The sequence below is a fragment of the Lutjanus erythropterus genome, chromosome 13 (assembly GCF_056507025.1).
Source record: "Lutjanus erythropterus isolate fLutEry1 chromosome 13, fLutEry1.hap2, whole genome shotgun sequence".
In the NCBI taxonomy this organism is placed as follows: Eukaryota; Metazoa; Chordata; class Actinopteri; order Lutjaniformes; family Lutjanidae; genus Lutjanus; species Lutjanus erythropterus.
The window spans coordinates 6,496,282-6,511,445 of NC_139329.1; the positions used below are offsets into that span (position 1 = coordinate 6,496,282).

At 38.4% G+C, this 15,164-nt stretch overlaps 1 protein-coding gene and 1 long non-coding RNA gene across 2 annotated transcripts; both read left to right on the forward strand.

Annotated features, from left to right (window-relative positions):
• The first annotated feature begins 366 nt into the window (after positions 1-366).
• On the forward strand, positions 367-2,197 carry LOC146316085 (hydrocephalus-inducing protein homolog). The gene is made up of 5 exons (XM_084734039.1): positions 367-375; positions 537-775; positions 910-1,210; positions 1,331-1,474; positions 1,766-2,197. The coding sequence occupies exons 1-5, from the start codon at positions 367-369 to the stop codon at positions 1,973-1,975; spliced, it is 903 nt and encodes a 300-aa protein (XP_084590165.1). The 3' UTR covers positions 1,976-2,197.
• Positions 2,198-3,254: 1,057 nt separating this feature from the next.
• On the forward strand, positions 3,255-7,042 carry LOC146316086 (uncharacterized). The gene is made up of 3 exons (XR_014771739.1): positions 3,255-3,347; positions 3,783-4,003; positions 6,896-7,042. It is a non-coding gene; the product is annotated as an uncharacterized LOC146316086 (long non-coding RNA).
• Positions 7,043-15,164: the final 8,122 nt, after the last annotated feature.

Below are 15,164 nucleotides of genomic sequence, written 5' to 3' on the forward strand. Positions count from 1 at the left end.
TCATTATTATATTTGTCTGTATATGTTGGTAAATGTATTTTCTCAAATCTGTCACTGTTCTGTTCCAGGAGGTGGTCTTGTCATGTATTGGGCAGGGACCAGTAGTCCATGTTCTGAGTCCGCAGCTGAACTTTGGCAAAGTCCAGGTTCTGAGAGACTACACTAGAATGCTGCACCTGTCAAACCAATCACCTGTTCCAGCCCACTTTACTGCTCACATGGTACTAACACACACCAACCAGGCATTCACATATAAGTATCATTATAGGCTTTATATGGATAAATAAACAAATAAAACACTTATGACATACATTAAAGGAAAGGTATGTCTCTACTTGTACCTCCAGGATTTCATGCTGCACTGAAATGTGGAAGGTAGTCATTTTCATGCATCACGTTTCAGTCATGTTCCTGGCTGCTCTAACTGTTACTGTGCTACTTTACTGATGTGAAGGCACGCATCCTGTTGTAGCAAACACTTGAGCTCATCCAGTCCAGGTTATACATGAAGTCTGATTGTGTTTCTGTTTCTTCAGAGCCATAGAAAGTCCTGTTGGCGTGTTGAGCCCAGTGAGGGGGAGGTACCACCAGAAAACCAGCTGGAGCTCAGGGTGGTGGCACACCTGAAGGACACGCTTCACTTTGAGGACAGGCTGGAAGTATCCATCCAGCACAGTCAAACACACACTGTTGCTCTGTCTGCCATTGGCACCGGCACCACAATTGTCAGTGACAGACCTTTTGCTCCCAGCCTTGATTTAGGCACATACTTCAGGTAGAGTGAAAGAGGTCACACCCCTGGGTCAGACTTTGACTTAATAATAATTATATGGTGATGTAGAACTAAAAATGTAGTAGTAATAAAACAGAATGCCTCATGTCCTTGCTGTCTTCTGTATGTCCTGTAAGCCATGAGTCAGTCCAGTACCACTTCACGCTGACCAACCGTGGCCAGCGAACCCACCGGTTGTACTGGCGGACTGCTGCAGACTTCCTGCCCTCCGTACAAACCCGCGAGAGGGGAAACTTCTCCGGCCGAGCCGTCCTGCCCCCCATCTCCTCTCCTAGGAGGAATCACATTCTAGGCCGTGGATGTGAGGTCTCGTCTAGCAGAGAGAAGTCAGTGTTCAGCCTCAGCCCTTCTCGTTTGGAGCTTTTCCCAGGCTGCTCAGTTGACATGGTGCTGATGGGATCTTCAGACTCCCCCAAGGTGAGACACTTTGCTTTTGCAGGCCCAAAACTGATAGTCAGAATTTTATAAGCACCGTGTGTTGTCCATAAGATTGTACAAGTTGTAATGCATGTACTTTGTATGTTCTTGTCTTCCAAGGTTGTACGTGAGCGTCTGATGTGCCATGCAATTGTAGGTCACCAGGGCCCTTTGGAGCAGATTATGTCTGTGGATGTAACCTGTCACTTTGTGGCTCCTGTGCTCAGCATTTCCCCGAAGCAGCTGAACTTCTACACAGAGAAGGTTGATCAAAAGCTCATGAGCAACTTAAACTTAAAACTGTACATTTTAGTATTTAAGTCTTTACCTTGCAGAAATCTGACCACACATTGTTATCTTATTGTCATGTAGACATACCATAATTCAGGAAGCTTTTGGAGATGATGTGGCAGGAATGTAAATAATTAAAAGGAATGACTGAGAATTTTAGCAACTCTGTAAAGTTAAGTGGATGCTGTTTTGTCTTATCAGGTATCAGTGTGTAAAACAGAGAAGCAATCTTTATATTGAATTAACTGTGTATATGTATTTCAGGTCCCGACAAAGAGTCTAATGCCCCAATATGAGAAGCTGATCTTGACGAATGCATCATCTCTGTCTCTGTCCTTGGAGCTCGCTGTTACAGAGCCGTTCTCTCTGTGTGAGGCTCCGGGAGCCCCTAGCTCAGCCACCACTAAGGTACACACCTCCCTCATAATCAACTCAGGATTATTATTTGTCTATTTGTTTTTTGAGGAAGTTTGATGAGGACGACACCTTTTGATTTTACTGTCATACATACGTGTGCACTGACACCTGACACTTGACATTTGGCTGTTCAGTGCGCCACACTAATTCCTAGATGAACCTACATGAGTATATTTTACCAGTTAGACTCGCGTTTTAATGCCTGTCTCCACCATCTGTGATGTGAAAATATCAGACTTTCACACAGTCAGAGAAATTAAAAATTTGCACCCTGCTAAAGTTCAGTTATAAAATCAGCAGATCCGCCAAGCTTCTCTCCAAGGCTGCAGCTGCTGTATTTCTCTGTGTACACTGACACAGATAAAAACATGTATGTGCATTTTAGAAGAATCTCAGTCGTCTATGGAGGCTCCGACTAATGGTTCGAATCGTCAGCTATAGGGGGGCAGCCCAAATGTGAACTTGTATTTTTTTTTTTTTAACAAAAAAATAATAAGATGTTAAATAATCACCAGACAATAGCCACTGGGTTCCAAGATTGCATTTCAGACATTGCATTCTGCCCCTTTTGCTGTCCAGACGGACTGTTTACCTTATTATGAGTGAGAACAGTCAAAAATAATGATGACTGATGACTGAATGATCTGTTTTGTGTGTTTGTGGTCTGAAGCAAAACATTATTCAGGTGGCAACAAGCTTTGTCTTCAGAATAGTTTTATCAACTGTTTTATCTGTAGTTGACATCTGTGTACAAATGTTTCTTAACTTCCAAATGAGACTCTTGGCTGTGATTTGCTTGTTTTTTAACTTATCATTCTCTTGCACTTGGTGGCAGTAGTTCACATTCAGTTCATATATTCCGATAAAACCCATGTTTTCATTTTTATTGCTCTAAATTCCAATTCAATTCTGAGAGTTGATTAAAATGTGAGATTAGAATCCACACTGGTGGATGTTGGTTTTCACATTTTCAAGGTTTCAGGTTTTTATGGTTTTCAAGCTCCTGACACGTGTCTGAATGAAGCTAAAGAGGAGCAGGCTTTTTTGATAAGCCTGGGTTCCATGGCAGGATTATAATAAATGTTTTATAAAACTGTAGAAAAGTTTTTAAAAAGGTTATGAACTTTTCCTTTGGGAGTCATCGAATAAAAAAGAACATGACATAATAACTTTTCATCACACAAATGATCAAGTTTCATTGAAAAAAATACTCTCAGATTCTGTTGATTTGTTTTCCTACCAAGTCTGTAATCCTAAACATTGCACAGGCAGTGTGATTCCTTCAGTATCTTTAAATTATGTACTTTAACTGCTATATTTTGTTGTCTTTTTCCAGTCCATGGTTTTAGGTGACCTTAGCCAGGCTGAGTTTTGTGTATGCTTTAATCCCACTGACTGTCTGGATCGGGTGTCACGAGTTGTTGATAAGGTAACAGTGATCCAGTTTCTTTCATAATGCTTTGCTTTTTTTCCTGAGGTCATATTGTGTCCTCTTAGGGCATATGGAATTCATTCAGAATGGGTCAAATTGAGTTGAGAAGATAATGAAATGGATAAGAAAAAAAAATCTGTCTTTTCTCTAATTTACCTTTTAACTTTCAAAAATGGATATTTTTCCTCTTCAGGCCTCTAAAAATGCTAGAAACGAAATCTTAGAAGGACAAATCACTCCTCACTCAGATTAACAGGTTATTAGGGGTCATGAGTAGCAATAAAGGGGTCAAACTTGAAAAAATTGTTAAAGATGGGTAACCACTGGCATTAAGTGAAAACAATCTCTATTTATTTACTCACACCTACTGCAATGTTTTCTTCTTCTATCAAGTATTTTTGGCAAATACATTTCCTTTGACATTTTTTCCAGTTCCTTGAAGTCCACTACCAGGGACACCAACAGAAAGACATGGTAAAGCTGCATGCTGAAGTCCACTTTCCCAACCTGCTCTTTTCCTCCACCACCGTGGACTTTGGCTGTGTGCTCAACTACACAGACACTACTAGACAAATCTGGATCACAAACTGCTCCCCGCTGCCTGTGTCCTACCACTGGACTTTCCTTGATGACCAGAAACACAGGACCATAAGGTATATTAATACTGAAAAATGTTCCCACATCATCCAGTTAGTTAAAATGAGTTCTTGTGTTTTCAACACACCTCACACCTGACACACTATACAGGATAGTAAGCAGTGCACAGTTGCTTACTGTGTAATTATATGCAGTATTAGTCCAGCAGAGATACAATGCAAATCCCCCCCATGGGTGTACAATACACACTGGAGCCTGGGTAGAACCCTGCACTGCATTTTCACATAGAAACTTACCATAGTATCAGAATGTAGCAAGGGATGCTAAGGAATTGAAGGCACCGCTTTACAAACAGCATCATTGAATCATTGAGAAAAGAGATCATTTTAACTGAGTGCCTTGTAAAGATAAGTGATTGAGTTTAATGTGTAAAGTACACCATTGTTAATGATTTCAGTAGACATTTACACTCAATAAAATTTGTAAACGATAAGTCAATAGAATACTCCTTCATTCCATCCAACATGAACAGTCAGACAAGCTCAGACTTAAAGACAGGTATGACAAATTTTAGATATGATATGATATTACATTAATCTTAGTCCCAGACAATGCCAAGCATGTTAAAATATTGATATATCTCCTTGCTCATGAGGGGACAAATACAAAACAGGCTTATCGTGTGTTTCTTTTGCTGAGAAGTCCTTTCAACTTGAACCTGACGCAAAGAAGAGAAGTGTTTTCTGTTTTCTGTGTTTTTTGGTGGGTACTAATGTCATCGGGGAGCCACCCTGATGATGTCAAACATGTTTGATAGTTAGGAGGTAAAATCTGGATGATGAGTCACTACTTTCTGAGTGGGACCACAATAGCCAATCAGAGAGACAAGTCTACAAGGAGATGGAAGCAGTTGACAGTGTTTCCAAACAACGGCAGACATTCTAGTCTTTGAGACCATTGTTAGCTAGCATACTAATGTTTACAGGTACTAAAACTGACAGTGAAAATCTCACAGCCATTTTCTTATCCAGACTTGTGTAGCTTTCTACTTTTGTTTTTTCTTCCTATATTGCATTACTACAGTAAGTTGTTGCAGCAAGCCAATCTGTGTTTTGTTTACATCTGCTTCCCCATGTGTTCACATTCTCCATGAGACCACGTGAGATTACGTTCTTAATGAGATCACATGAGATCGTGCTCCTTCTGGCACAATAATCTTAATTATGTTCAAGATTAGAGAGAAGAATATCTATGAAGTTTCTCCTCATGTCCATGCAATCCAGTTTCAAAATTGGTTAGGACTTTAAAACCTGGCTGAAGCTGTATTCTGAACCCAGCTTCAGTCAGAAGATATATAGGTGTATAATAGGTCATAAACCTCACCCCCTCCATACCTATGGTGGCCTGCTAGCTCAGTTGGTAGAGCATGCGCCCCATACTAAGGCTGTGAGTCGTTTGGGTTTGACTCCTGCTTGTGGCCCTTTACTGCTTGCCCCCATTCTCTGTCCCCCTTGTGACTAAGTTGGCCAGGTGTACTTTGATACCATGGCTTCAACACTGATACACGGTGTACTACTGTGCAGACTCTGGCTCCGTTGGTCACTTAGACAGATTTGAAAATATGTTCATGTTAAAATGTGTAAGTAGCATTTTAATGTTGAAGCTGGTCAAGCTGAAGCTAAATTGAACTACTGTGGACTGTTGAGTAATTTAACTGACAATACATTTTCATACATCATGGATAGTATGTAAAATCTTACTCTACAAAGTAACTAGTAACTAGAGCTGTCAAATGAATGTCACTAAATAAGTACAATATTTCCCTCTGAAATTCAGTGAAATAAAATTTTGAAGTAGCACTAAATTGAAAAGTATAAGTCATGCAAAGAGTACCTAAATACAGTACTTGAATAAATGTGCATAGTTAGTTATACATGACTGGGAATGAAGATAGCCCCTCTTGTATGAGCAAAATGACAAACTCTTTGAAAAAGCTCATTTGCATGTGAGAGAAGTGAAACTGGTGGTCCTTGTTAGTGATTTCACTTGTTAAAAATATGACTTAATCTAACTGAAAGTGTCAGCTGCCATAATGCCACTATAATCTTGTTCTGCATCAATCTCTCTAATGCTCGATCCTCATCATTCATTTTTCTCCAGCAGTCTGCAGGAGGTGGGATGTTTGTGGTGTTCGTCCATCCACACCAGTAGTTTTTGAACTCTTTCTTAGAGGACCCGCGTTTAAAAAAAAAAAGCTTCTTTTTTCCCACGAGGGGAGGGATGGCTTTTATGACCTCTTACAACCTGGCATCCACCAAAAACTCACCTTACTCACTGTACTGTTGAGGACACTGACATACAGTATTTGCTCACACTTCCATCTTACGTTGCTGGACATAGTAATTTGTGATAAATCTGTGTGAATGCTGCCATGCATCTGCACACTGAGAACACGTTTATTCAGCACTTCACTGCAATCTATCCTGACCTGTTTCCTGCTGCTTGCCTATTAAAATTCCTCTTAATTATAGAACACTCTGTTTAATTAACTTGATGGATGCACTGAGTCTGATCCCACAGGGAAGGAGAGAGTAGAACAGAGAGAGAAAATGAGTGTCAGAGTTCTTTGGGGTTTGGGTGTTAAAGATTCTCTTCTCCACTTGGGTATTATAATGTGTGTTTATGATATATTGGATATACAATACATGTTTATATATTTGAATTTTCTGTGTTTATGTGTCTTGCACTGCTACCTCACGGACAGCTTGAGGCTTTTAATTATCTGTTTTCTTAAAGCTGGAACACAGATTTTTCTTTGCCTTTTCTTATTATGTAGCATTTCTTCTATGTTTCATTTATTATATGTATTTTTATACAGCTTTACTTTTATTAAACAAGAAACATTTAACTTCAGAGATGTTTTTCTTTTTTTGCTTTTGCCCTTATAGAGCAACCGAGGCAGAGGGAGAGCAGAGAAATCCTGAAAATGAGCCTGAAGAAGGGGGGAGTTCCTCTAGAGCAGCTTCTCCTGCCTGTTCAGTTCCTCTCAGCCCTGGGCCTGGTGCAGATGAACAGAGCAGCACACAGAGCACTGTGCATGTAGGCAAATGTTCACATGTAGACAAATCATGGTTTCCCTTAGATTTTCAGTCTGTCCAGTCTTTCTTGCCCTTAAATAATTAAAAAAAAACACAGCTTGTCATTTTAACACTCTTTGTATGGACACAGATGAAAGTGGTATCAATCTTCTCATCTAATAACTCATCATGAGAAGAAAGAAAATGAGCGCATTTCCAAAATGTTGAACTATTCCTTTAAGGGGAATAGTACAGCAGAACATTGGAAGAATCGGTAAAAAACATCTTGTAAGTTCTACTGTGTTTTGTTTTTTTTTTTTGTCTCTGTAGATGTTCGAAATTTTGCCTTTTTGTGGTCATCTGCAACCTGGGGACAAGCAGGAGGTCACACTCTGTTTTTACAGCCACCAAAACGTCCGCAGAGAGGTGGTGGCACAGTGTCACGTAGAGGGAGGCCCTACGTACAAAATCAAACTTAGAGGAGAGCCTCGACTCAACCCATGTTGACTTTGGCCTGCTGGTATGTACACAGGGCTTGACATGCTGCCAGTCTGGAGAAGCAGCAGAAGAGTCCCAGTGTAGGGGGCTAAGCAAAGAATTGTTATAGACAACATCAGCAGCAAAATGTATTTTAGCCTCCTAAAAAATAAATTCAGTTTGTGTATGATATAATTAGAATCTCTTTACCTTGGTGTCAGACAGACTTTTCTGATAGGAAACGCCATTGTATAACTCAAATATCACCCTCTCCAAAGCAACCAGACTCCTTTGGCTAAAACATTAATTTTATCTCTCAGGGACAGTTGGTAGACTACCACTGCCTCAATTTGTTCGCTTGGCAGTGTGACAGATTTGTTTGTAGTTGTGAATGAGGCTATGTTTGCTGCATTTTGTTTGCAGTTTGTTTTATGATCAGTGTTTTGACTATCAATTGACACATACTCTTCCCCGTTTCACTTCTTTTCATTATCTTTGAGTCTAACACTGATGGACAGATAGTGGAATAAGTTCTTGTATGTCATTACTGCTGAGAGTGGCATCAAACATTTTCCTCTTAATAAATCTGGTGAGAAGAATCACATTAACTTTGAATGTCACTGCATAGTTTTTCATGCTTTGGTCTTTTGCACTTTCTCTCCCTCTATAAGTATGCAAGCCATCCAGACCAGTTATCATTGATATTCAAAACAAGGACGTTTTGATTTTTGATTTAGTTGAAATGAGCAATTCAGCAGAACATTTCTCTGACCTTCCTGTCTGTTCAGCACTATTCTTTCTCTTGCTCTCTTTCCTCTCTTGCTCTCTCTCTCTTTTAACACGTTGTTCATGTATCAAAGATTAGATGTATCCATATTAGTTATTAGTTTATAGGTTCTGAAACAATTTCCTGTAAGTCACTAACTTTGAACAGTTCTACATTTTTGTATCACTTTTCTGATCTGTGTTAATACCATAATCCAGAAGGTACAAATGGAGGCCAACATCACGCATGTAACCTTCTGTTTGCCATAGAGCTAATTCATGTTATCTTCAATGAAAATGAACTCTCTCCTCTTAATTTCCCTCTTTTTCTCCCAGCTGTTTTATCATGAAGGGGAAGCTATCGCTGCCTGTCCTTTCAAGCGAAACCACGGTATCAGAAACAGGCTGACAGCTTTATTGTATATTGATTCAAAATGTAATTATGACAGAGAGTCCAGCACATAACCCTCCGTAAAACGACAACATGTTGTTTTTTTTACACTTTGGTTTTGCACTAAATAAAGGAATATTCAGATCAACTGAGTTTTGTGTGGCTGTGGACAGGGTCAGAATCAAATTCAAGAAAAGAGGAATCATATTTACCAAAATGTCAAAATATTACTTTTGTGATTTGACACACATTAGTAAATAATAATTAAAAAACATAAGTTTTGGATTTACACATGATGAATTGTGTCAGCTATAATGTATAACATTACAGTTACAGTTACAGTTACAGAAAAAATGATGCAATCAGATTCCAGATACACACCTGATTCACATGATCAGCTCGTCATCAAGCCTCTGCAGAAGCCTGACAACAACCTGATCATTTGAATCAGGTGTGTTGGAGCAGGGAAACATCTAAAACATGCAGGACAGTGGGCCCTGAGGACCAGGGTTGGAGAACACTGCCCTAATCGACATTTTTAATTGATGACCTGGACATTGACCTTGACCCATGACAAAGACAACTTTCTCCTCCTTTCTTCTTTCTTCTATCATCTTCTGACCCACTCTGAGCTCAGTGACTCAGCAGCGTCTTCGGGCGGCACGGTGGAGTTTTCATGTTCTCCCCGTGTCTGCGTGGGTTTCCTCCGAGTGCTTCGGTTTCCTCCCACACTTTAAAAACATGATAATTGGACTGAATTGAAACTTTAAATCAGGGCTTCTCAAAATTAAATAAAACAATTGAAAATTGAAGCTTTGATGGTTGTTTTTTATTTCCTGTATCTGTGGTATTTTCTGTGCTTACAATGACTAACTTCATTTGTACAGTATTTCAGAGGTATACATATGTCAGAAACAGCCAGCAGCAAACAGCAGACAGAGTTAGCTACTAGCTGGTGAACATAGTGAAGCATTTTCTCTCAAAAGGAGAAAAGGAGAAATCTGTAATATATTTACTGTAATAAATCAGAAAATGACCATGATGTGTCATCAGCACTGCAGGAAACATGTTAAAGGATAACTTCATAATTTTTCAGTCTGGACTCTATTTCTCTATATTTATATGCATAAGCGCCATCTACGACTAATAATAGTAATAATATAAAACTGATATGCAGGAATGAAAGTATACAAGGTGAGATACATTACAATGAGGTCAAAAAACAAACAAACAAACAAAAAAATGCTCCAACTATATACACATGTACACATGTACATGTATTTTTTATATCATTACAAGATTCTTCAATTTTTTCAGAGAAGTAAGTTGTTGTTTTTTTTGCAGTTTGTAGTAATTTGGTGAAATAATTTATATTTTTTAGAAACTTCACGATTACATGGGGTGGGACTAACAACACATTTTTTTTTTAACACACACACATTTTATATAATTTATTTTTTAAAATTGAAGATATTTGTACCTGGCATGATCCAAGACTTAAGGCTTACATTTCCTGTTTATATGAACAAGTAGAATTTATCAAATAAATATTTTCATAAATGTAAGATAAACCAATCCAGCATCCTGATTTTTGAAGACCTCCTACCATGAAACTTCCTCCATCAGATAAAATTTTAAATAAGTCTTCATTCTTTTTGGTGAACTGTCAACATTTCATCCTCACATCAGATTTGTCATGTGGATTAGTTTTGGTTAAAAAAAAATGAAATATTGGAAAATGATCAGAAATGTCAGTTAATAATAATCCAGAGTTGATCATATGATCAAAATAATTTGTAAATATATTATCAATAAAAGTTGCAGATTTGTTATCCTAGTTGGTTTATAGATGAGAGGATGAAAATAAAATGAATAAAAAGTATTCAGGAATTTTGTAGACAAATTAGACTGACTTTTAAGTGTATCAGTGTTAAAGTCTACTAGAAGAATTCATACCTTTCCTTTGTTACTTATCAGCTCTACAGTTGAAGACATCATTAAAGACACCAACATCAGTATCTGGTGGACGATAAATGCAACCAATTATAACATTTTTCCTCCCGAAACTACTGGAAGTTGGTATTTCTATGAAAACGGATTCTACTTAAGTTTTGTCAAAGCTGTTACTAAGTTCTTGTCTCTCAATAAACTGAAAAATGCTGTCAACAAAGACTGAAACTCCTCCACCCCTTTTGTTTTGTCTTCATGAAAGCACGGCATTATAATGTGACACTGAATAGGCAGATACTATCAGTGAGCCATGTTTCTCATAGAGCAAGCACTGAAAATGTATGATTTAAAGTTGACTGATGTTGGAATAAATGGTCATAATTTCAGATAAACTGTGTATGTTTAAATGAAGAGTTGAGAAAGTATTTTTATGCCCTTGATCTAATAAACTATTAGTGAACATATTGAACTCCTCTTCATTCTTCATTATAATAATTACATAGACCTTGGTGCCTTCTTAAGTTGAGGAAGTTTCAGGCGCACATTCCCAGAAAAGTCCTCGTTAATGAAGATGTTAGTGCCTTCAAAGCGATAGTTCACCCAAAAATGAAATTTCACTCAATATCTTCTCACCCTGTGCTGATGTGAGGATGGGAGAAGATCTTCAGTTCACAAAACACTCCCAGAGCATTGCAGCCAAACCAGAACAATTGAGGTGAATGGTGACCAGTTTTAAAATGTAAAAATAAAACACAAAAAAACACACAATGTTTCCATACTGCTCGTGTGGAGTAATCCAAGTTTTGACGTGCATATTTATTACTCACTGCAGCAGAGGTGGGTAAACATTGACATACAGCAGCAAGTTGTCTTCTTCTTCTACCACTTGAACCCTCTGTGTGACCAAGACAAATAGTGCAGAGTACAGGTAGGACTGCTGCTCACTACTGCCCTCTTGTGGTTGGGAATATTAACAGCTCTAATCACAACATTACCTTCAGCAGTTGCTCAGCAGCAGCCTGTAAACATAAACGGACTGTGGAATCTGTTTCGGCTCAATATCATGACTTTATAAACAGCAAATGACTTGATTTAATGACTTTTGTTAGTATAAAATATGAAGAAGTGTAAAATATCACTTCTTTGTGGCTGTTCAGCGCTACTGTTTGCACCCACCATCAGGGGACTACGGCTGATCAATCCACTTACCGGAGGCTGTTCCAATGCAGCAGGCCCAGTCAGTCTGCCAAAATATCTATCCCTGCCCAGTCTTTACCATATCATCAAGTGTTTTATTTTACAGATACTTTGGGTCATGTCTAATAACACTGGAGACTATAGAAAAGTTTCTTCTTTCCTGTCAAGAGTTACAGGGGGGATACATATTCTGGCAGGCTGAAAATGCAGCCTGCCAGATATCCTACCTGGAGAAGCATGTGAGGTGAGTGACAACCGTGACACTGAGCGACAATTGGAATCTCAAACGAAATTCCAGGTGAAGCTCAAAGCTTCAATATCACTGGAGTTATACTTTACCAAATAGATGGCCGTGGCAAAAAGCGCCCCTTACTGAAGAAATACGCCAATATCTCCCAAAGAGTCCACCCAAAGCCCCACATCAAGTGAGTGAGGGCTTTTTCAGTTTTACAGCAGTACCAAGGGCATACACCTGGGGCAAAAGATCTAAACCCATACAGCTTACTTCTCACACACAGGTCTTCCAAAGAATTTTTTGTGTATCCTGTCTTCATCTTTGTTTTCTTTTTCTCGATTTCTACTTCTCTGTCTTTCTATCTGTCTGTTTGGCTGTCTGTGTCTCTATCACTCTGTCTGTATCCCTCTCTCTATTTCTCTCTCTCTTTGTTCAGACTGTTCTTGTAGGCGTATGAATATGGAATATGTAAAAGTAAACAATAACTTATGAAAATCATAGCTGCAGGAAAACAACCCTGCGAAATGTATAATTTTTCACCTGTCTGACTGCTGTTGCAGTCGGAGGTCTAAATGCTCAGAAATCTTGCATGTTTTATTTTCATTTACTTTATAGGCTTCAAAATAGAATGAGAGGCTTGTTTTTTGTTTGTTTGTTTGTTTGTTTGATTATAAAACCCAAACATCAGATGAATCCACACATTTTGCTACATTTTCAGGCCACGTGATTACTTCCCCTACAATTATGCAAATGAGATTAGTCATGTTAACAAGGTAACCCCAGACCCGTGTACGATCCCGCAAGAGTTATAATTTTAAACAAGGGTTTCTTTTTTGTCTCTAAATCTACCCAAACATTAACCACAGCGTTGTTACATTATAAAACAGAATTACTTCTTACACCTTGCACCATGAATAAACAAAGCGCACAAGTCTCGTGAGTTTCGCAACTCTGTAGTTCTCGGACCAATTAGTTGACGTCACAGGTCCAATTCAGAGAGCTAAGAGAAGGTGACAGAGAACAGGTTGACTCGAGGCGCTGACATAGTTGGATAATGGATACTAACGATTACCAGCAGATAGTCCGTTATAAACTGAAAGGCGAATACCCACCACTGTCAAACAAAAGACAGAAACTTCTTCTTCGACGCAAAGCTTCTTTGTATGATTTGCAAGGTTAGATAAGCAATGTCGTGCAAAAACGCACAATGATAAAAAGTTGCAAACACGAAGGGGATCACAATGGCTTAATTGTATAACACCAAGAACACAAATTTGGGTCTATATGAATGTTTTTTTGTCTGCTTTAAATTTTGTGGGGGGTTTTTTTAGTATTAATTTGTCATTGCAACAGCAAAATAATTAAGTGTTTTGCGATGACAAATGTCTGTATGGACATGGGATAATGCTACCCAACTGCTAATATATGAGCATGTGAAAAGGATACTTTTATAACTTTTACAGACACCAGTCAAGTAGGTTCTTCTCATTGACACTATCCAATGATGCTATTATCATGTCACAGCTGTGCAATACAGTACTCACTATTTCCACTACTGAGACAGTATATTACATTGCAGTATAATGTAGATTGTCTAGTAACTACTACAAACAAGGGATTATTTTGTATCTCAAAACATATTAATGTGTGTAAAACGTGTAAATGGCAAAACCTTGTTATTGGTATTGGATTTTGCAAGATAAACACAGTCCATAGATTCAGCAGAATAAGTTTATGTAAGCTTATTTTAAAATTAATTGAGGTATTGTTTATTGCTTCCATACAGGAGAAGAGCTATATTACAGGCGCTACAAAGGCACCCAAAAAACCATCACCATGAAAGTGGTCTGATGAGGCAAATAGAATTTTCCTCGATTTTCATGCCAGCCCTACTGGTGCACACTGTGGCCAGACAAAGACCAGGGAGGCCATATCGAAAAGGTTTTACTGGCCAGGGATCTCAGTTGACATTAACAACTGGGTAAGCAACATATAGAGATACCATATAGATAAGGCTTTTCATTTCATAAAAAAAAGTTTTCTGGAATTTTCTGTCTAGTTTATATCTTTGAAAATAACTTATAAAAACATTACCTTGTATTTACAGTTCATTAATAAGTAACCATTTTTACATAACATGTTCAGGTGTCGCAGTGCTCGTCATGCCAGTCCAGTGGTGTGTCAGTTAAGCAGCCCACTGAATACACTCCAATAAAGGTTAGTTCATCAAAACATTGCAAAAAGTTTCTTTAAAAAGTCCAATATGTACATGACTTACAGAAAATGTGTGCTTGGTGAGAAAAGTTGTATAAAACATGATGTGTGCATTTTATATCCAAAGATATTTAGTGTCATGGTTTTTGGTTTTTTGTTGGTTATTTCCTGTTTTATTTTGGTAGTCTTGGTTCTCCCTCATGTGTCTAGTCTTTACTTCTTTTTCCCGCTCTTTTTGCTTGTCATGTCTTTCACCTGTTTGCCCACCTGTGTCTTGTTAGTTCCCTCTATTTAGTCCCTGTGTTCCTCTGTGTCTGTCAGTTCGTGCTTGTTTTCCATGTTTGTTAGCTGCATCCCATTTGTCTCCCTTCTGTGTTTTTTCCCCTGGACGGTTTTTTGAGTTTGCCTTTTGTGGATCCTGTTTTCTTGGACTTTGGATTTGACCTCCGTGCACTCAGTGTAAGCTTTTGTTTCTTTGTTTCTATTTTATTTAATTAAACCTTTTTTGAACTGCTCTCCCCCATCTTGCGTCATCTGCATTTGGGTCCTCCTTGTTAAACTACAACATTTAGATCTTTTAGAAACTGCTTGATCATGTACTTGCAAACCAGACACTGTAGATTAAAGGTCCAGTGTGCAAGATTTATAGGGATTTATTGGCAGGAAAAAATAAATATAATATTCATAAAAGTGTATTCATTATTGTATCATGACCTGAAAATAATAATCTTTCTGTTCTCGTTACCATACAATGAGAGCCCTCTATATTTACAGAGGGCACATGTGCTCCTCCACGGAGACAACCATGTTAAACTGCCATGATACTACAGTAGCCCAGAACAGACAAACTAAACACTGACTCTTTATTCAGCCTTTCATGTTAAGCAGGATTTGTCGTAGCCACCAGAAAC